The sequence below is a fragment of the Phasianus colchicus genome, chromosome 1 (assembly GCF_987193195.1).
Source record: "Phasianus colchicus chromosome 1, bPhaCol1.hap1.1, whole genome shotgun sequence".
In the NCBI taxonomy this organism is placed as follows: domain Eukaryota; kingdom Metazoa; phylum Chordata; class Aves; order Galliformes; family Phasianidae; genus Phasianus; species Phasianus colchicus.
In genome coordinates this window covers 4,478,472-4,500,648 of record NC_143436.1, presented here as the reverse complement: position 1 = coordinate 4,500,648, position 22,177 = coordinate 4,478,472, and the positions used below count along the sequence as shown (strand labels likewise).

At 44.1% G+C, this 22,177-nt stretch overlaps 1 protein-coding gene across 2 annotated transcripts; it reads right to left on the bottom strand.

Annotated features, from left to right (window-relative positions):
* Positions 1 to 544: 544 nt before the first annotated feature.
* Positions 545 to 7,610, bottom strand: LOC116239611 (endonuclease domain-containing 1 protein-like). 2 transcript variants are annotated; one of them, XM_031609742.2, is made up of 3 exons: positions 7,344 to 7,610; positions 2,727 to 3,044; positions 545 to 2,041 (listed from the first exon to the last, which is right to left on the bottom strand). In XM_031609742.2, the coding sequence occupies exons 2-3, from the start codon at positions 3,006 to 3,008 to the stop codon at positions 1,496 to 1,498; spliced, it is 828 nt and encodes a 275-aa protein (XP_031465602.2). In that variant the 5' UTR covers positions 3,009 to 3,044; positions 7,344 to 7,610; the 3' UTR covers positions 545 to 1,495. The 2 variants fall into 2 exon arrangements, with proteins under 2 accessions (XP_031465602.2, XP_031465601.2); XM_031609741.2 differs by lacking the exon at positions 7,344 to 7,610 and adding an exon at positions 5,551 to 5,653.
* Between the last annotated feature and the right edge of the window lie 14,567 nt (positions 7,611 to 22,177).

Genomic DNA, 22,177 nt, shown 5'->3' with positions numbered 1-22,177 from the left:
GTGACCTCATTGCAGCCTTTCAATACCTAAAGGGAGCCTACAAACAGGAGGGGAATCAACTCTTTGAAAGGGTGGATAACAGCAGGACAAGGGGAAATGGTTTTAAGTTGAGGGAGGGAAGATTTAGGTTGGATGTCAGGGGGAAATTCTTTACAGGGAGAGCAGTGAGGTGCTGGAACAGGCTGCCCAGAGAGGCTGTGGATGCCCCGTCCATCCCTGGAGGTGTTCAAGGCCAGGTTGGATGGGGCCCTGGGCAGCCTGGGCTGCTATGAAATGTGGAGGTTGATGGCCCTACCTGTGGTGGGGGGGGTTGGAGCTTCATGATCCCTGAGGTCCCTTCCAACCCTGGCCATTCTGTGATTCCGTGAAGTAGTGATAGTGTCATGATATGTGTCATGGTTTTTTCAGATTGGATTTGGACAGCCTACCTCTGGCAAAGAAGCCTTACAAACTAAGGCATTACTAGAAGTGGAAATTTCAATGGAAAGTGATTCTAGGATTTGACATTGGAGCAAATAATTTATATCATAAACGACTCAGGAACAAAATTATATAGCATATATTGAACTTTTATACCCACTGAATACATTTTACAATGGAAAAAAAAATCAATCATATATAAATCTGCAGAAAAGGTTCAGAAGTAGGGCAGAGAATGAAGTTATCCCACTAGTGCATCACAGAAATTTATCTTTGGCTGGTTGAAGTCTGCTGTATATCTGATCCCTGAGCCCAGCTGCCTGATACCTCAGCTCTTGCTCTCAAGGTACATGATCCAAAACCAAGCAAACAAAAATGTGCTAGTAAATTTACATAAGCATGGCCTTCATGTAAACTCAGGATTAGGGAGCTTAGAGATTAGATGCAGGTTATCTCCTTCCTTCTTATTTTATTTATTTACAGAGCTCAACAGAGCTGTGATGTTCCTTCCATGCTTACTAGCCTTCCTCCTTTCCACTTTCCTCTCTCTGTCTGCTCTTTGCTTTTGCCCTTGGCTGTGTCAGGCAGGTCAGCCAGAGCAGGTTATCCATTACAATGTCCAGATGGATTTTGAGTACCTCCAAGGAGGAATCTGGATAATCCATGGATTATCTGAGCCAACCTTGCCTGGGAACTTTCCTGAGGAGGCAATGGATAAATCAACAGCATGTTAACAGCGATGTTGAATGAAAGAGGGTAAGGAACCACAGTCTGTATGTGGGCATGGAGAAATAGGGAGGAACAAAAAGCAGTATGTCTCTAGTCTTAAGGACAAACTGATTCCTTACCCATGGGCTGGTATTGACTGTCCCTCCAGAGCTTTCAGGGACTCATCCCAGAACCATCATTGCAAGAGTGGGCAGCAGAGTAGGAAAGCAAACGAGCCAGAGGCCCAGCTGGCCTCTTCCTTTTATTTTCAAAGAAGAGGCTCTGACTGCAACTGGAAAACTCCTAGAGAAGGAAGTAGAACAAATGCTGGTGGGTATGATAGGATATCTAGAATGTAAAACAGGGCTTATTCCCTGGGACAGTCACTATCAAACAGATAAACCTCACCCCTCCCGTAAAGGTGTGTCAACACCTCCTCCAGCTCCCCCAGCTTGAGGAGCTGTACCTCATTCTTGTCGTTCTCAGCAATGACCCCCCAAGCCTCCCTGTGGTTTTTGTCCACCTCACAGCAAGCGCTCGACCAGATGTGGCTGGGCTTATTCACTCTGCCCTTGGCAATATAGTTGTTCCCAGGCACAGCACCCACCACAACGTAGGTTGTGTTACAGCCCACTGTCCTCCTCATCATGGTTTGCTGCTCGTAGTTGTTCCAGGCACCACCGTTGAGTTTCTCATCCTGGGGCACGATGTTGGTGAGGCTGAAGGTTGCCGTCCTGCTGCTGGAGTCAGAGTGGTGTCCGCTGGGGTTCAAATGGCCGCGGTTCAAACCCGTCAGGTTCTTGTAATCCTGGAGGACAGCCTGGCTCTTGCCAATCTGCTCTGAAGAGACGTTGTAATATTTTGAGAGTGTCCATTCTCTTTCCATAGTTTTGGGGTAACTCAGGCCCATCAGCTTGACAGGTAAAGAAGAAAAAGTGTTAGTACTGGGAATGGGAGTAGTGGAGCAGGTTTTCCTGGAGCAAAAGTCTTTGAGTGCCGAGCACTCTTCTTTTGCCATTTCAATGCAATGAAAACATACTTATCAGAGAGAAATCATAAAGCTGTCCCTCCTTGACAAGAGATTAAAATAAAACAAAGCTCAAAATATGACAGCCCTTCATTTGGCTTGTGACCTTTGAGACCCAGCCTGTAGCGGGAGTGTGGGTGGATACATGAGATGTATTTTCCATTCTCCCAGGTCTCAGAGGTGACTTTGGAGAGACATGAGTGTGACACATCTGATTCCCTTTCCTTTCATCTCCACATCCCACACCTGCCCAAGGCTCTCCTCAGTTCCTGCTGCTCCTATTAATCACATCCAACCTTCATCACCTACATCTCATCACACTGTCACCAGTCCTGCTCATTGCTCCATTCAGACCCACTTCCACAAACAGCTCTATGTTTTTCATGCCTCTTTTAGTTTAATCTGTCAACACTCCACTGTTTTACAGGCTTGGGGAAAACAAGAGCACAGGCATCCTCTTTCAAGCTTAGGTCACTTAGGGAGTCCTTACAGGTGGACAGAATGGGAAGACAATGAAGACAAGAGCCATGGAGCCCACAGTACTCCCAGAGGAGATGAGGAGAACACTCACCTGGGGCTCCACCAGCCAGGTTTTGGGTCTTGTGCCAGATCCAGGTTGGTACAGGTAAGCAGAGTACACGGGAATACGCCTGCTCCTGTCATACAGGGTGGCAAAAAAATACTGATTCTTGTAACGCTGGCAGATCCAGGCTGGGCTCTCTGGTTCCAGGGCTTCATTTGGGGGGGTTTCCCGGAAGAAAAACTGAGGGCATGAACTTTCAAAGGATGTCACCACCTCACCATGTCCCAGCCAGAGGCAGCTCAATGAAATTTGCAGCAGCAGCAGCAGCATCGCAGGGAGGACTTTGAGGGATGAACTCTTGCTCACCTGGAGATCAAATGCAGACAAACACCAAACTCAGAGAAAGCTCATCAAACCTACACTCATTTTTCTCCTTGTGAGGCACAGCTGGTAGAGAAGAAAACTTTGAAAGATCAAGGAAGGAACAATTAATCTCCTATTGGATACTGAAAAAAACAACAGCAGAATAAGGCTGAACTCTAAAATAGGTTTTGGAATCATAAAGTCACAGAATCATTAAGGTTGGAAATGACCACTGAGCTCATCCAGTCCAACCATCAACCCATTTCCACTATGCCCACTAACCATGATCCTCAGTGCCTCATCTGCCCTTTTCTTGAACACCGCCAGGGATGGTGACTCCAACAGCTCCCTGGGCAGCTGTGCCAATATCTCACTGCTCTTTCTGAGAAGTTCATCCTAATATTCAACCTGAACCTTACCTGGTGCAACTTCATGCCATTCCCACCCATCCTATCACTGTTACCTGGGAGAAGAGGCTGAACCCCACATCACTATAACCTCCTTTCGGTCAGCTGTAGAGAGTGATAAGGTCTCCCTTGAGCCTCCTCCACAATGAACAATCCCAGTTCCTTTATCCACTCCTCACAGGATGTGCCTAGAGGAGGCAGCAGTGGGAGTTTAGTCCCTCTGAAGCGTGATCCAAACCCATCCCAATTCTAATCAGCTCACACAGATAAGTTTTCTTAGCAAAACAAATACAACTGCCTGGAAAAACTTTTGGCCAAGCTGGTAACATAAACATTTGCTGCTGAGGATCCCAGCTGGATCACTGGGGCACCCATAGAGGTCCACTCTAAGCAGACACAAAAACCTGCATTGAGGAATATGGTTGGGTCACCCTTTCCAGCCTATTTATGTTGGTCAAGAGCTCACAGATAGGCAGAGTCCTGAATCTGAGCACTTCTGGTTTCTTGGGTTTTTTTTAGGGCTCTGGAAGACCTCATGTCACTATAGCAGCTTGCTCCCTTCTGCTCCAGGGATTTTTCCACGAGAGAGGAATCTTCAGCTGGATTCACATTCTGTCCCAACAGCTTGGATGCAGAGCTCAGCATTGGTCTTGTGAGGGATTCAGAGGGAAAATCGCAGTGGTGCTGAGCTCACCACATGTCTCTTGCCTCACTGAAGATCACACAGAAATGCACTTTTCTCTAACTTATTTGTGCTCACAGCAGAATTTAAATCAGACACATGATCCCAAATGGTCCATCTTGGAATTCTGGCACTCAGATGTCACTGGGCAACATGTGCTCTTCGTGCATTTTTAGGGTGTCCAACCCAAAATCACAAACTTACAGAGACACGTGGATGAAGAGAAGGGATTGAGCAGATGGAAGCAGCAAGCACGAGGGATGATTCCTCTATGTCACAGGCAGCTGCTATAGCCATACAGATAGTCGTGGAATCATACAATCATTAAGATTGGGAAAGACCTCTAAGATCATCTAGTCCTATCAATCACCTACCACCAATACTGCCCACTAAACCACATCCCTAAGTACCACTTCTCCACATTTCTTGAACACCTCCAGGCATGGTGACTCCATCACCTCCCTGGGCAGACTGTGCCAATGCCCAACCACTCTTCTGGAGAAAAAATATTGATGTGTTGATATATTCTGATATATAATGATATAGCTCTTCCCATGAATGTACAGAATTTCTACTGATCCATGTCTTCAGCTTTGCATGTTCTTTTTCCTGTACAGTGAAAGAAGCGGACACAAGATTTTCTATTTCTGGTCCAGAAATAGATTGTATTTCATCTTTCTCAGGTGTTGACATGATTATCAGCAGTCAGCAAGATCTCTCTGTTTGGAGAAAACTGTTCCTAATTTCATTGTGGTGCAGGATGCTTCATCTTCTTTCAGCTGCACTGCAGGCTTTGGGATAGCAGTGATATTTTCATTTTCATTGCTAGATGTTCAAATGAGTGATTTTCAAATAATTAGCATATGAAACCAGGCTGGTAGGAAAAGCAGCTGGAAGGATTCACAGGAGAGGAAGGCATTATGGCCTCTAAAACACAAACCCCACATTTGTCTGTCTGAGACAGACACCTGTCTGATCTGAGGACTGCTCTTGGCTTGGAAAATCTCCTTGCACATTGCCCTTTTGTATTCTTTTCCCTGACCCTCATGTATTAATTCCCATTGTATTTGGAAGACTGAGACAGAGATATCCTTTATATAACACAAGATATAAAACCATAGAATCAAAGAATCACAGAATAGCTTGGGTTGGAAGGGTCCTTAAAAATCACCCAGTTCCACTCCCTCTGCTGTGGGCAGTTACCAACCATCAGGCCCTTTATCTCTTTACTAGTGTTGGATCAGGAACATGATGAGAAGCAAGCTGAAAACTGAGAAGAAAAAAACCACAAGAGGTGGTTCTGTCATGCTCTGGAGAGCTGAACCACCTCAAGCAGAAAAGTTCCTTTTTTTGCACCACCCCCTCCACAAGTTTAGTACATACACATAATTTCATTTCAGATACACAAAAACCAACCTACCGTGTGAAAGAGAGGCACATAAATAAGTTTATTCACGTGATGCTGCTTGCAGCCTCAAAACTGTAGAGGATTTTCAAATGCCCCAGCTACAATCTGAAGTTGTGACTGTGGGTGATTTATATATGGTCTCCAGGCAGGGAAAGTTAGCCCTAATAGTATTTTATTGGATTTCTCAAGCAGGAGTTGGGTTGTGAAGGGGTGGAGCCAGGATCTGCGTTGAAAATGGGTTTTTCCAGAGGTACTTTGCAAGGTCATGGGTAGAGAAAGTTCCCTCCTTTATTCAAGAGTTTGGTGTGAATTTTCCAGGTGATTTGCCAGCTGAAACTCACAGGTTCATTATGCAAGGTGTTTTATGGCATTTCTGATTAACCTTGAACCAAGTCTCTGCTATGGCTGTAAGCCAAATTCTATTCGTGGGCCAAAATAATATCTTAGATATACCTTACCTGAAGTTGCATACGAAATAGGGTACAAACTCCAAGTCTACTCCCAGCTGCTTGGTACAGGCTGTGATTGGCTGGCAGTGATGCAAATATAAATGATGTTGCCAGATAAAGCATCAAGGAGTACCTGTCTGCTCCAGCCACCCAAAACCTTCAGTGCATCTCATACAACCTTGGTCTAGCATCACTGAGATAATGCTAATGTTATACTGCAGTCTCAATGGATATGAGTGGCTTAGCTGAAAGGATGCACCTTGTTCAACCTATTTTGAGCTGTTTTTATTCCAGTGCACAAAATCCCCTTGGAACTTGTGAAAATTCATAAGATGATAACCCCCTATTTGGGAACAAATTAACAACAGCAATAATAAATGATACAGTGATGATGATAATATGATGGTGGTCATCATCAAGTTGAATAATTAAAAAGACAAATTGAATATGTTTTCCTACAGTTCAACATCTCAGTTCACCATTAGTCCTTTTGTGCATCAGTGCCCAAAGCTTCTGGGAAGCAGTTTTCCTGAAGTATCCCAGATCAAGTCCAACATTTTTCCAGGTCAGCAAGTCAGCAGCAGAGGCAACATCACTTCAAAGTATCCCACCAGGCGTTGATGCCTTTTCTAGACAGGTGACACAGCACCAATGCAGCTGAGCACTGCATCTCTAATAGGATCCAGGGGATCGGAGTCTCTTTGGAGACACTCAAGGTCAGGATGGATGAGGCTCTGAGCAACCTGACGTAGCTGTATGTGTCCCTGTTCATTGCAGGGGAGTTCGACCAAATGACCTTTAGGGGTCCCTTCCAGCTCAAATGATTCTACAATTCTATTCTATGATTCTGTGAGTGTTGGTTCAGAGGGCTGGCTTATCTCCATTGGGAACAATGTTCCTTCTTTGGGGTTTTTGTCTAAACATCATCAAAAGTGATTTTGTTTCCTGGACTCCACCTGATTTTGTGATTTTCTCAAAGAATAGTTCATATGGTGACAAGTTCCCAGCTTCCTCCAGTCTCTGCTGCCTCTAAGTACCTCTCTCACGTTCTCCAGATCATTACTTCTATATGCTTACACTTCTTTTCCAAGTCATTCCTTCTCCCCTTGCCCTCTGTAATACAAAATGCTAAAGCTCTGAAAAGTATGTGCATACATAAAATCTAGTTTCCTCCTACGGGGATGGTTAGATCTCAGTAATTGCAGCACACCCTTTGCCTGCTGTATTTATTCCAAAGATTAAGGAAGTGACTTGAAATCATAGAATCATTAAAATTGGAAAGACCACTAAGATCATCTAGTCCAACCATTAACCCATCAAATATGGGAGTCAATGCAGAAAGGAGCAAGGACTTACCTTGAAGCAGTGTCTCAGAAGCAGCAGCTGAACTGTCAGTTCGTTTTTCCCCCTTGAGAAATGGACATATGTTCAAAGCCCTGCTGCAATACGCACCTGCACCAATATAAACCTGCACCTTTTAATAACAAACAAAAAAATACATAAAAAAGAGAGATTTCTGTTGTGGTTATTCTGGGGAGATTTGCTCACATCTTCCTAGAAGTGGGGGGCAACAATTGCTATTTGCTATTTGCTCAGAATTTCTCCCAGGTTTACTAGAGAGCACCACATGTCAGAAACAGATCGGAATTAGAGAGCTGAGCCTGCTGATTTCTCTTTCTACTTCCTCATTTCCCATGGGGTGCATGGAGTTTCTATTCCCGGCAGACAGCCTCGGTGGCATTAGGCAGTACATCCTGTCTCTGAGTACACACAGATGTTCATGGGCTGCTCTTCTACAGCATCTCAAAATACAGTTAATAGAGTCAGAGTACACATTTTCCTTCACCTAATTGTAATGGTTCTGTAATAGCACGTTAATGACATTCTATATTATTTTGTTTATTTCTATTTTCTAGATATAGGAGGACAATTTTCAAATTGTATCTCAGATCCTCTCCTATGTCTGCACCAATACATGGACTGTGGGCACACTCTTCTTCTATGTGGTGCTTATCAACTCCAAAGCCCATGCTCATGAAATAGCTGATATCCAGATTGCCCCTTCCAGGGAATGAGCACACAGAGGATTGCAAACCTCTCTGTCTGTTGCTTTACAATCACTGATGAGCCCATGTCCAAACAGCATCCCAGTGTACATACAGGAGGCTTGGTGGACACAGGGTTTCTTCCATTAGTAGTGGATAAAGGGTTTGGAGGGAATGCTCTCATCTGATTTCCAAGGGAATGAAAAGAGTTCACTCCTATGGTCTCTTGAAGGAAAGCTGTAGAAGAAATGCCGTTTTCCCACATCACAAGTGGGTTGGAAAAGGCATTAAAAATTGTTAATGATGATGATAACCAATAACCACCTGTTGTAACTATGATGTATTAGAGTTTGAGACCTGGACCAGAAACATACTACACAAAAGTCAGGGAGTCTAACGCTGTGTTATGGCCCCTGGAAGTGTATCTTTACAGAACCACAGAATGGTTGAGGTTGGAGAGAACCTCTGGGTCCACTTGGTCAGCCTCAGGAAGGGCATCCAGAGCAAGGTGCATCCTTGAGATATTGGAGCAAAGGGATGCTAGGACTCAAGTTGAGAACAGCATTTAATGGACATTTCTGAATAAGAATAGCAAAATGCTGAGCTTGGTGTCCCAGCAGTACTCAGATTGTACTTCTTGTCCCACCACTACCCAGATTGTGCTTCTACTTTTAACACGGTGAAATGGGAGGCTATTATTAGAGTTTTGCTGCTCACAAGAAGTCATTGCATACAGAGAAACAAAGAACCAAACTGTGTCGGTTCTTTTTTTTTTTTTTTTTCTGTTTGTTTGGTTTGGGTTTTCTTCAAAAAGGACTTATAATATCCACAGCTATACAGGAGGAAAGCAAAGCAGGTATCAGCTAAGATACTGAGTACTGCAACCAGGTGTGATATCAAAAACGCTGTGCAAACATAGCTGAAGTTTTCAAAAGGCCTGATGGTGAAATCCCACACAGAGTGATTAGCAGCAAGTCTTGGATGACAAAAAGTTTTCCCACGTAGTTGGCATCAACAACAGCTACTAAAGATCAGCTTTAGGGACAGACCAATGTAAAATTGTTATGTGGGCAGTCTACATTTGGCAGAGGAGCAAAGTGAGTCCAGCTTAGCTATGAATGAGTGACCTGTTGGAATGAAACTGGACCCTTCCATAGTATAGAAGTGTGGCCTTGCCCATAGTTTTAATTAATCTAAATTAAATTAATAGACAAGAGAGAGAGAGAAATGAAATTTGTGCCTAAAATATAGACAACAGTCAAGGCCTACTGTAAGAATGAGTTGGGAAAATAATGAGAAGAAGCCATGAACCCCATGCTCAACTCCCAAAGACTGTTAGGCGATGCTTTTTCATTTTATTGATTTTTATAAAAATTGTGCTCTCCTGCTTCATTGCTGGCACCATTCTGTTTTTCAAGTCAGTGTAAGCAAAGGCTGCACAGTGAAGGAGCTGTGCATTTTCTGGATGGAGAGGAGCTGTGAGTAATGCTGAACATCCCTCTAATGCAGACCTATGTGGTCTGCCCTGCAAGACAAACCTTCATTTCTTCAACTGCTAAAGTTCAGAGATGGAAGAATCCTGCTGAGTTCTCCAGTCTTCTCTGAGTCATGTGGGAGTTCAGATGTTTGTAGATGACATAACTCCAATAATATTCCTGTGTTGTAGTAGAAAAGAAACAGGAAGGTGTGTTCAAGTCCAACCCTGTTATCTCCATTAGAATTTTCTCCCGACATTTACTTCCTTTCCCTTTCTAACAGATGTTAGACTGCTGCTGTAGCAGCAGGAGAGATATGCCTCTTGTGGCTGCAGGGCAGGAAGGAGAGGATTTGGAATCAGCAGAGTCAGAGGAGGGTACTATTTCCACTGTGGAAGAAGAGATGCCATCAAAGTCTTTTTTCACTTTTCTATCTCCATGAAAGAAGCAAATGAAGAGCCACAGAGCTGCAGTGCAGATCTTAAGGAAGGAATAAATCACAGCAGCAGAAGCCAAATGGGCACAAGAAAACAAAATGCAAGGGAGATGGATTGATGGCTGGACTAGAGGATCTTAGTGGTCATTTCCAACTTTAATGATTCTATGATTCTATAAAACATGGTTCACATATATGATACATGCTGCTCTGGACTGTTCTCCTTAGAGAGCAGCAAAGAGGGGGGCCTCAGGTGAAGGTCCTCAAAGGTTTGAGGTGCCCAGAGGAGACAGTTGGGCTTCTCATCAACAGCGTCCCAAAAGTGTCTCAAAGCAGCTCTGTAGTGCAATCTCCATTAAGGAACATAGCTCATGCAAATAACACAACTCTTGTCCAGGGCCATGCAAGAAGTGTCACATTTATGGATAAAAGTGGGCAGAGAGATAAGGATGCAAGAGATATGAGGTTGCCTAATCCAGCACTAGAACGAGCGCCATATTTATAAACTATTGACTTTAAGCTATTTTCCCAGGGCTGTTCCTGCATTTTGGAGAGAAACATGTCCCTGTAAGGATCAAGCAGTATTTTTAAAGTATTACAGTTGAGCAGAAAAAGCTTGCACATTGGGCTACCCAGATTTGGATTACTTGAGGTTACTTTAGGTGTACGAACTCAACCAGACTGTGTGCCATGGTCTGTGTGCATGCACAGCAGGTACAGCTCAGTGGCAGTGGGGTCTCATCTCTGTCACTGATCACTTTGCTACAAATACTCATCAGCGGAGAGCTGGCAGATTTTCCTGTGGTTACTTTCACTCTTTCAGTTTTTTTCAGCTTTGGAGACCAAAAATTGATCAGTTGTTTTCATTTTCTGATTGCTGAGCAGCAGCACGGGTTCTGCAGGGGGCAGCTAAGCAGTCACCACACTCCCATGCTAAGATGCTCACCAGTTGGGCGTTGCTGGATAAAGAGATAGAAACAAGGAAGAAGCAGCTGTTTGCCTGGGAGCAGAGGTAAAACACAGACTGCAAAAGTGATGCTGCAATATTGATGTAGAAGAAAAACAAGAACGCTCCTACCTATTTAATGGCACGTGGAAATGTTAAAATAATCTTACACAAAACAGTAAGAGATATTCATCTTCAAAATAGCTCCATATGAGAGATTTATCCTAACATGAAAACTAGCAGAGAACAGCTATGTCTTAATACCTTCTGCAGATGAGAAGTGGCTGCTGAAGCAATCTCAACTACGTCAGACCTATGGGATTCCCCACGGAAAAAATTGGTTTGTTCGAAGTTCAAGAAACTCAGCTCTATGACTCAGGGTGAGGAAGGCTGTCCCCCTGCTGATATCATGGTTCTGCATTAAGAAAGGCAAACAATGAATGGATGGGGAAATCCTGCCAGTGACCACAACACGTTGGAGTCAGCAGGCTTGGGGCCCTGCTTCCTCCAGCTGTCTCCTCGCATGGCCCAGGTCATAAAAAATAGCACAAGAGGAGAAGAGTAGACAGATCTGGGATCTATCATCTTCTGGGCCTCAGGAAACTCCTTTCTTCCATCTCTCCATATTGTTTCTCCCTCAAAGGGCTTGCCTCATTCAGTCTCCCAGCACAGCGGCTTCACTCTGCCCAAAATAGTTAACCACAGCCTTCACTACAGCCTGTCAAGATGATTAAAATTCAACAGCTGTCAAGTTTATCAAGCTTCAGGGAGCAAATGCCCTCACTTCCCTTCCAGCTAGGAGGCTGTTCTGTTCCCCACTCCAGGCTTTGTTCACCTTTATGGGCAGCAGGTCACTCACCTGCAGCAAGGCATGAGTTTATCTAGGGAAAAGCTGTGCTCTGGTTTCATGAACAGGTTGGTCCTTATAGAAACTAAACCATGCTGTGGTTTCATACAGATGTGTTTTTAAGATGCCAAAATAATCTTTTACTTATTAGAGTCTAGAGTTTAATTAATACTTAATACAGTCTGTTTATTAAACCTTTGAGTTGTTCTTCTGGAAGACGTTATATTTTAGGGCCCAGATTTTAGCATGTGGGTGGACTCCCAAGTCCTGTTGCCATGCAGCTGGATTGAAGCTGCTCTGAGATATGCCACCAAGAGCCCTGGGGCACACCTCTTAGGAGAGGCCGAGGGATTCAGGCTTGAAGGTGAAAGGTGGAAGAGGGAGCAGGTGAAAAAGGGGAGGCTGACGGGCAGCACAACAGCTGCCCATAGCTACTTGAAAAGGCAGTTGCAAAGTTAATGATGTCAAACTCCTTGTGGTAGAGCCAGACACTGTAACAAGGGGCAGCTGCCACAGGCTGTGGCTTAGGAGGTGCAGGCTGAACAACAGCATAAAAAAAAATTGCCTCTAGGAAGGTACTACAGCACTGGAACAGGTTGTTGGGAAGTGATTAATGATGAAATGCAGAGGTGACTCAAGGCTCAGCTGGATGAAACCATGGCTAAGCCGGTCTAGAGCTGACAATATTCAAGCACAGGGCTGAATTAGAGACCTCCAGCTAATGCTTTCAACTACTACCTCCGTGATCCTGTGGTAGACACAGCTACCATTTGCTCCTACCCTTCCCCATCCTGATACACACATCTGGAAAATTATAGCAAGGCAGTAGATGGCCAAATTCCCTGATCTTGTATCTTCAGGTCTTTCTACAGCCCAAAGCCCATAAATACATAACTAAATAGACACCACGTACCTCAAAGAGCCAAAAGGAGGGCACATTTCCAGACACGGTGTTGAGAGTCCCCTGGGGGATATATGAGGTTCCATCAGCTCATTTCCTCCCATGAGAGAATGATGATATCCCACAATCACTGCAGCCACTCAGTTCCTCTGGTAATCCTGCAAAATCACCTCCCCATGAGAACTGTGCTTCCATCTCCCGGGAGCCCCAGGTTTGTCCTCTGTGCCATTCACAAACTGTGTTACTGCTCATTAATTATGCCGAGGATAATTAGCAGTTGCGTCAACAAGATTTCCAGTTTGGTGGCTGGCTCACTCCGTATGGAAATTAGGTTGTTGGTTGTGTGTGGAAATATGTCAGATCAAGCTCCAGAGGAAGAGGTTCGTTACTAATTAGAAAGAGCAGTCCCTTGCTCAGGGGTTGTGCCTTGGGTTGTTTCTGCTGGACTTGGGATACTCCGTGGATGTGGCACAGCAAGAAGAGCCATGGTGGGCAGTCCTGATCTTCACTTCACCTCTGAAGATGTCAGTTCTAGTTGCTCACTGCTCTCTGCCTCGAGGCACAAAGGATGTGATAATGCTGCATGGTATGAGGGTGGCAGATCCTGCCACAGCGCCAGCATCATCTTCTGTTAAGAGATGGGAGCAGTGATCTGAAAAAAAGCCCTTGGAGATGCTGAAGCTCCCAACTGAGATCTTGTTTCTGATCCTAATTATGTGTTCTGTCATTTTACATTTTTGTGACTTTCTTGCTATTACTCAAAATCCAGACTTTTAAATAAACAGATCATTCATACAACTTGCTCAATGCTCACATCCTTCGATTCCTATTTAACACTTAACTTATGGGAAGCTGATAAAACCAGTGGGCATTAAGTGCTAAAATGCAATTAGGAGTTTGGTTTTAGGACTTCATTCAATGCACTTATCAAGTTTAAGATTGGATCAAAGTTTAACAGAGAACGAGCAAACAGCCTGCTGTTCCCATCTGGGGCATGATGGTTTAGTTACAGTACACAGAGAGCATGAGCTCACTTAAGGTAGGTACCTGTGGTAGGAGGTCAGCATAAGACTCCTTCATTTTGACTGCCCGTGTCATAAACTGTTGATGTTTTCCAGCTGCAATTCCTGGTTTGTGACTACAACAAAGTTTGTGACTACATTTCATATCCACAAAATCTGGATTTGAATCACTATTGGCTGCTGCTTAAAATTTGAGCCCAGAATATAATCTGAGGACTAGTGGGAAGACAGAGTTCAAACAGAGTTCAGGGAGGCTCAGTGCTGCATCACAATGTGTGGATGAAGAAAGTAGACAGGGCTCAATCCTCACCAGGAACGTTCCTCAATCACACTTAATTCACAACAATGAATTCTCAATGCCAAGCTAAGAGAGGCAAACAATTGCAACAACCATCACAACAGCTCACCCTGACAAAATGGCAGACTCCCAGATTTGCTTCCAGACCTCTGCTGATTGCTGGACAGAATTTGTCTGGCTGTAGAGCTAGTCTTCATCATTGCCTGTAGAGTCAATACGAGATTAATGCATGTTTCCTGAGCAAAGCTCATAGAATCGTAGAATCATTTGAGTTGGAAGGGACCTTTAAAGGTCATCTAACCCAACTCCCCTACAATGGTCAATATGGATACCCACAGCTCAATCAGAGTGCTTAGAGCCCCATCCAGCCTGACCTTGGATATTTCCAGCTCATGCCAGGCAGGTGGAATTGTACTACGAAAATGCTTATTTCTCTCTGATGGCTACAAGGAAATAGCATGACAAGCTCTAATTTACACCTCTAAGGTTACATGAGATGAGCCTCATCTTTATATATGTGACATCTATTTTTTATTACTTACCTAGCCAAAGCAGAATAAAATATACAAAAGTTACCCTTTGCCAAAGTTGCTTCCTTATGGACAGGCCTCAATGCAAACAGCCCCTCCTCATTAATTCTTATGACATTGGCGTGTCAATACAACAGGAATTTCAGAGGAACCAGGAAACAGGAAAGTTTGCAACACTCTGGGAGAGCCTGCTGCACTCACAGCATCTTTCCTGTGTCATCAGTCACAAAGATGTGAGTTGAGAACAAAACAGGAAAATAATCTGTATAGCAAAGAGGGAAGGATGCATGTCGTGCAATTTCAGGTTGGATATTAAGAAAAATTTATTCTCAGAAAGAGTGGTAAGCACTGGAAACAGGTTGCCCAGGATGTGGAAGAGTTGCCATCCCTGGAAGAGTTCAAGAAATGTGGAGATGTGGCACTGAGGGATGTGTTTAGTGGGCATGGTGGGGTGGGTTGATGGTTGGACTAGATGAATTTAGTGGTCTTTCCAACCTTAATGATTCATGATTCTATGCTGTTCAGTCTTCATCTTCCTAGATCTAACTGTTTGATGTGATTTGAGAAGCCTGTAGAGATTTATTTTTCTTAGCTCTTGGCATGGTTGGCTGAGTTTAGAGTAGTGCTCTGCAGGTTACTCAAGTCCAAAATTGTTGTTAGCACTGGAAAATCACCCAGCATGCAGATGGCTTCATGACTGTCTTGCTATGGGCTGGATGCAAATTTGAGGAGCTTGGGAAGTGAAGTCAGGAGCTGTTTGTGCAAGTGACTCGTGCTGCTGCTCTGAGTTAGGCCTGCTGCTAGGTCACGAGCATAGTGAGTCAAGAGCCAGCTAATGCTTGTTCGTGGCTGACTTTGCCCTTGAGATGCAGCCTTGCCTTGTAACACTCCCCTTTCAAACCAAATAGATGGCCTCAGAGGGCTGAGCAGATCCCAAGACAACCAATAATGCTCCCTTTTTGTCCTGGATATCTGCTTGAGGTACCACCTCTCTGGGTGTGGTCTTTGCCAAATGGATGCATAAGAAAACCCTGTGTTTCGACTCCATGGATGTAGAATTCAATGTTTATTTTCATTTTATGCATGCACAGAACAAGTTTACTATAAATACAAACCTGTGTCCATAATAGGCAAGTGGGGAAATTTGAAATGGGTATTTCCAAGAGTATGTCAACAAGATATGGTGAGTCACAAACTGCGGTAAGACAAACTCAGCATTTCCTTTGTTTTGTGGGTTTCTGCACTGACAAAGCCTTGAAAGTGTTACACATGGGCAGCACCCGTCTTTGCAAGTAGGAGAGAGGAATGGGAACACCAAAGGCTGACAGGTCTAACTTGACCAGGGTGAGAAAATGAGTCGGAACAGCAAGCAAATTCCTCAGTGGTGAATGAAGATTTTCCCCAAACATGAGCCCAGCAGGAAAATACATAAATCTGCAGGCAGCCAGACCAGACTTTACCTCAGCTGGTTCTCTGATGCCTCTTCTGAGATGCAGCTGCTTCCCTAGAACGCAAAATCCACAGCAAGGACAGTGCCATAGCACTCATAGTCATTTCATTCAACTTCCAGCCCACCAGACGGGTCTAACAAGAGAATGTATGCTCTTGAAAAGCAAAGTGTTTGCTGACACCAGAAAGGAAACCAGCTCAGCAAGACTGTGCTATGGAAGTCGCATCTAAAATCCAGACTGGCTGCCAGGAGGCAGATCTAATCCATAATCACAGAATCATAGAATCATTAAGGTTAGAATGACCACTAAGATCAATCCAGTCGAACCCATCCCTACCATGCCCACTAACCATGTCCCTCAGTGCCACAGCTGCCCTCTTCTTGAACACCTCGAGGGATGGTGACTTTACCACTTCCCTGAGTAGCTTGTTCCAACACTTCATCTTGAGGGTAATAAACTTGTGGGTATTGTTTTAGGCATTTCTGCATCTTTAGCCTTTGGAGTTGAACCATGCCTTGTTGCCCTCTCTGGATCTCAGGGTCACCATAGTAGTAAAACATGGATTCACCAGCTTGAGTATACAGTATCGCATCCAGCAAAGGAAGAACAAATACCACCACCAGTGTCTGGGATTGATAAAACCTATATCAGAAGGTCCCCAGCCTCACAGAGGAGGTATTGGAAGCAAAATGGTGGGCTTGTTTGAACTGCGCAATGTCAGCACTTGTAGAAACTGTGACGTCTGTGATGCAAATGGCTTGGAGCAGCTTGATCTAACACTGATGTCAGATACTGTAAGCAGAATTTTGGACTGTCCAGATCTCCCTTCCAACCTCAGACTTACTATGATAATCGTTTTTCTTCTTGCCTTGGCTTTGCGAGACATGAAGTGTAGTTTCAGTGTATGGATGCTGACCCCACAGGAGCAACAAAAGAGGAGGCTGATGTTGAATTTACCAACTACATCTCCTTTTTCCCCTCCTCTTTATATTCACTCATTTATTCATCAATTCCGTATCTGTTTGCAAAGAAGTCTGTATTATAAAATTATTCATGGCCACAGAGTGTTATATAGCACCCAAATGAAGTAGGATGGAAGGAGTCAGCATGTCAAGTTCAATCTCGAATGGACTTGAATAAGGGCATTATGATAAAGCCTTACTGAGAACAAGAGCAAAATACAGGAAAACGCAGGTAAATCTGGAACAATCAGAAAATACGTGCTTCAGAGCTCAGCTCTGATGGCTTGGTTCTTGTTTTTAAGATAGCCGCAGGCCTAACTAACAGGAATCATCACAAAATGAACTGCCTGACATTGTTTGGTTTTCTTGGTGGTAAGGTGGATTTCTGATAAATGCAGAGCCGTTACCATCAGCCCCCAAAGTGCATCCTGGGAGGTTTGCCACAGGAAACACAATACTGAATGTGACTTGTTCTTTCTGTACCATTCTTATACTGACTCCTAAATCTTCCCCACGGACACTGATGGATGCATTACTGGGAAAACATGTTGGGGGTAGTAGCACAAACTTGTCATCGAAATCCACGCATTTGTTTAAGACAAACCTTTCAAAACATAATTCTACCAAGGATTAAAACAGGTAACACCCCTCTTTATGTAACCTAGGGCAACAGCTCAGCCCAATTTATTCCATTACAGAGTTGATTTCTCCTGAACATCACTGGTGCCCTACAGCTATTTGGATATTATTTGTCAGTGCTTACAACATGAAGTCTTATGTTCATACAAGATTCTTTATCCGTGTGTCATGCTCTATGTTGAACTTTCATTGTGCTCTTGGAAACCACTCTAACATTCAGAAGAGCTAATAGAGGAATGGACTTAATGATATTACTTACTCTCAATCTGCTCCTTCGTGCTCTGAATTACATTGTCATCCAGCATCCATTCAGGCAGCTCATCTAGGTAGCCTTTAAAAGGCTATATGTTGTTTATTCTCAGTCATCCAAACAAACTGGCCTGCAGGAACAATTTGTCCCCAGAGATAAGAAAAGAACATTTATGAATGGTGGGTAAAAACTGATAGCTTTCTGCTTTCTCCATCAATTACAAATTAACCTTCAGGTAGAAGATTATTTTCCATGCAAGTTACAAACATTGCAATCAGCATTTTAGGTTTCATTAAGGCAATAAGGCTGGATATCATTATTGATAAGATCAGGGGGAAAGGCAATATAGAGGTTACTACCTTATCTACCTTCTGCCCAGTGATGCTCAAGGAAATACACACAGAGACTCCAGCCTTCCTTGTTTACTGACGTTGTTGAACAGTCCAGGAGTTGGACTCGATGACCAGAAGTTGGGTTCAATGATCGTTATGGTTTCCTTCCAACTTGGGATATCCAATGATTATAATAAAAGTCATCTTGGAAGCCCAGCCATCCCACCATCCCAACTACAAAGCTGCCAGATCACCATCAACCATCTGTATCAGCAACCAAACAGGGGGCAATTGGAATTTACTTAAAAAAACAACAACAACAACAACAACAAAAACTATTTTTAACAGTGTATTTCACTCCATCCATCCAAGGCACTCCGAGGATGTCAGCATGGAGGACATCCTACCCTGTGCATGCTCTGCATGATGCTCAGACATCGCACCACAGAAGGGGCTTTCCCCAGGAAGTGTGGTTTCTCTACCCTGCATTATAAGAGGGAAAGCAAGACTGGGAGGTTTTTTGGTCATCCTTTTAGGAGAAGAAAAGCTGTCCTGCTCAGTGTCAGCAGCCCTGGTGCAGGAAGTGGGCTGTTTGCAGTGTGTGCTAGATCTGTGCTATCGCATGTAGGAAGTGGTATAGCACTTCCCTGTACACAGCAGTTACCAACACCGCAGCACCTCGGTTTCAAGTTGGGGACCAGCAAACTCGGCAGTTTGAAACCTCACCCCAGAGCTGAAAAGTTCTTTATCTTTGAACTGAGCTAGAGAAGTCGGTGAGAGATGAACTGTAACTGGGGTTTCGCTGGCAAAACACAATGGTGTTTGCTGAATTGCAAACGCAGGGGAAATGCTTTATGAGAAATATCAGACCTGGTTCTCCTTTGATTTGACTCCATTCTTCTGAAGAGCAGCCTCTTTATAGTTGCAGACTCCTAAATCCTCTGCCTTGGCCTCCCTACCTGGATATGACCAACACAAAGCATTGAGAGCTTCTGAGTGAACCAAAGACCATAGCAGTTGTACCTGGAAAGGACTCTTAGCCCATCACCAGCCTTCATAAATATTCAGCATAGAGTATGCCATTCCTTGCAGCTGCCTGGCCCATCTCCTTATAACAATTTACTTAGCGTATATTTTACTTTACTTTACCCACTGCATGTCTGGGCAATGCATGCCTACCTGCATGACCTAACTGCATTGGCTGCCCTTATTGCTGGGATTTTTTCCTATTGTAAATACTAAATATGCCTGCTGTGACAATTGCTGAAAAGTTGATTCAATGCTCAGTGCATCAACAGATTGGATAGCAGGAAAAACTTCTCTGAAAGGGTGGTTGAGTACTGGCATAGGCTGCCCAGGGAGTTGGAGGAGCTGCCATCCTTGGAGGTGTTGAAGAAATGTGGAGATGTGACACTGAGGGACGTGGTTAGTAGGCATGGTGGGGATGAGTTGACACTTGGATTGGATGATTTTAGAGATATTTCCAACATTAATGATTCCATGATTCTATGATTCTAACTCATAAAAGATGAGTTAGTCATCTTTCCTGTGCCACAAGCTGCAATTCCAGACAACTCCACAGTTATATAATAGAAAATATATCACAGAATCATAGAATGGCCTGGGTTGAAAAGGACCACAATGATCATCTAGTTTCAACCCCCTGCTATGTGCAGGGTCACCAACCACCAGACCAGGCTGCCCAGAGCCACATCCAGCCTGGCCTTGAATGCCTGCAGGGATGGGGCATCCACAGCCTCCTTGGGCAACCTGTTCCAGTGTGTCACCACTTGAAATATATTTCACCATTGAAAATATATTGTATATGAGACAGGAAACAGGGGAAATAATATACAAATGCCCTCTTTCTTTTAGGTCCCAGGCACTGTTCTTTCTCTTCATTAATAATTTGTAAATAATCATTATTATTTAAAAAGTGTATTCTTTGGAAGAGCTTTGCAACTCAGATTTGCAGTTGCTTGTAGCTGAACACAAGTTAGCCTTTGTGCTTAACTTCTTTCTCAATTTTAGGTAAATGATAATGAGATCACAAGAACAGAGTGCCCCAAAGTGAAGGAAAGAAGAATCATTACAGACAGAGCGAATCTCAAAATCTTCATTGACCTCAGCCTCAGGAGGTGGCATACAGAAAGTAGAAACTAGGTCGGCTTCAAGAATATGAGCCTCAGAGAATACATGGAGCATGCTGAGACTAAATCAGAATGCCCAAATAATAAAACTAAACAGATCTGGGGCAATGGCAAATCCCTTCTTACGTACACTGACCGTCATAACACGACCAGGAGGAACTTTAACCTGCTGCAAAGTGCAGAGGGGAGGTTATTGATGGGTGACACCACAAAGCTGAAAGAACCCAGAAGCAGCAGATGCCTTCAGATTGTCTGGGTCCCAGGGAATCTTCTAGGATGTCTAAAAATAACCCTAGAAGTTATGTTGAGGAGCTTAAGCAGTATGGGAAGATGCTCTCAGGTAAAGAAAAGGAAAAAGTCATTATCTTTTAAGAAAGCCATAGACAAGGCCTTCAAAAAGGAGCTTTTTGAGCAGAAAGGCGTAGATGGTATAAATGAAGATCGTGTGCCAAAGACCCAGACATTGGGAGAGAAAGCTTGCCTCCAGTGCACAGGGAGAGCTCAGGAGTTATGTTTAGACCCACGCAAATTTTCTCCCCCTTATGTGAACCTATTGAACAATGAGAATGATAAATGAGTGGATTAAATGAAGGTAAGCTCATAGCTTGGACGTCCAGGCAAGATAGCATGCAAAACCCTTACTGCCTGAATTATGCACGATTCAACTTGGATAATGGGCAACATAACACTGTAGGACACACTGGGCAGCACTTAAGTGTTACCAAACTCATGCATGTCTACTAATATTCAGCATTCAATTCTGGAGAAGTTGCAAGAGGTGGTGGTTCCTGGACAGCAGCACTTGCTGGACACCTCCTGGATCTGCAGTCCATGCACTCCATGGTGATTAAGGCTCCCTGGAACAGGGATCAGCTCATGTATGATGGAGGTGTAGTTGAGAAGATGCTGAGATTTGAAGTTCAAAACCCCACAAAAGAGCAGAAGGGAGGGAACCCACACGGCTCTGCAGGGGATGAAGTATGTGAAAAGGAAACTACCGCATCTGCGTTAAGTGGTTTCTCGCTCAGAGTTGGGGGAAATGCATGGTTGCAAGTTTCTTGCTGGGCAGAAGGTGTTAGTCATGTTCATGGAGGGGTGTCCCAGGGTTACTCTAGTGCCTGGGGCTAATCTGCTGCTGGTAGGATTTTCCCAGCTACCCCAGGACTTGGGCTGAGCCCCCACATCTGAAACAGGAATGGAAGAAGAAACCGATTTCTTTTCTGATTCCTGGAAAGCAAAAGGAAATTCCTCTTCTATCCTAGAAACAGACACTGCCCACGCACATCTTCTTGAGGGAAGGAAGCTCCTCTCCACATGACCCACAAACTGTCCAGAGACAAGGAGGATGAGGCTCAAAGCACCAAAAATAGTTTATAGTGGGAACCCACAGTCACACAAATGAAACCTATCCTGGCAGAAGGGGTTTATAACCAGGGATTTGCTGTGGATGCCCCATCCCTGGAGGTGCTCAAGGCCAAGTTGGATGGGGTGCTGGGCAGTCTGATCTGGTGGGGGGCAACCCTGCCCACAGCACTGGGGTTGGAACTAGATGATCTTTAAGGTCTTTTCCAACCCAAGCAGTTCTGTGATTCTGATTCTGTGATTCTGATTCTGTGATTCTATGGTTTTACAGTACTGTAACAGAGACATGGGTGAGTGACTGACTGACATCACACCTCACTGTAACTCAGCAACCAGGGGAATTTTCAATGTATTTTTTCCACCGTGAAATGGGGGATGCTTCTCTGAAAAAGAAGATTGACTAACATCCTATGCGTCCTTCTAGGTGGTGACAAAGGTCTGAGATACTTGAGCTTACTCAGCAGGCTCACTTGTGCATGTGGGAAGATGACATCAGGCAGAAAGTATTTTTCAAACCCTCTCAGCATTATCTCAGAAGGATTCA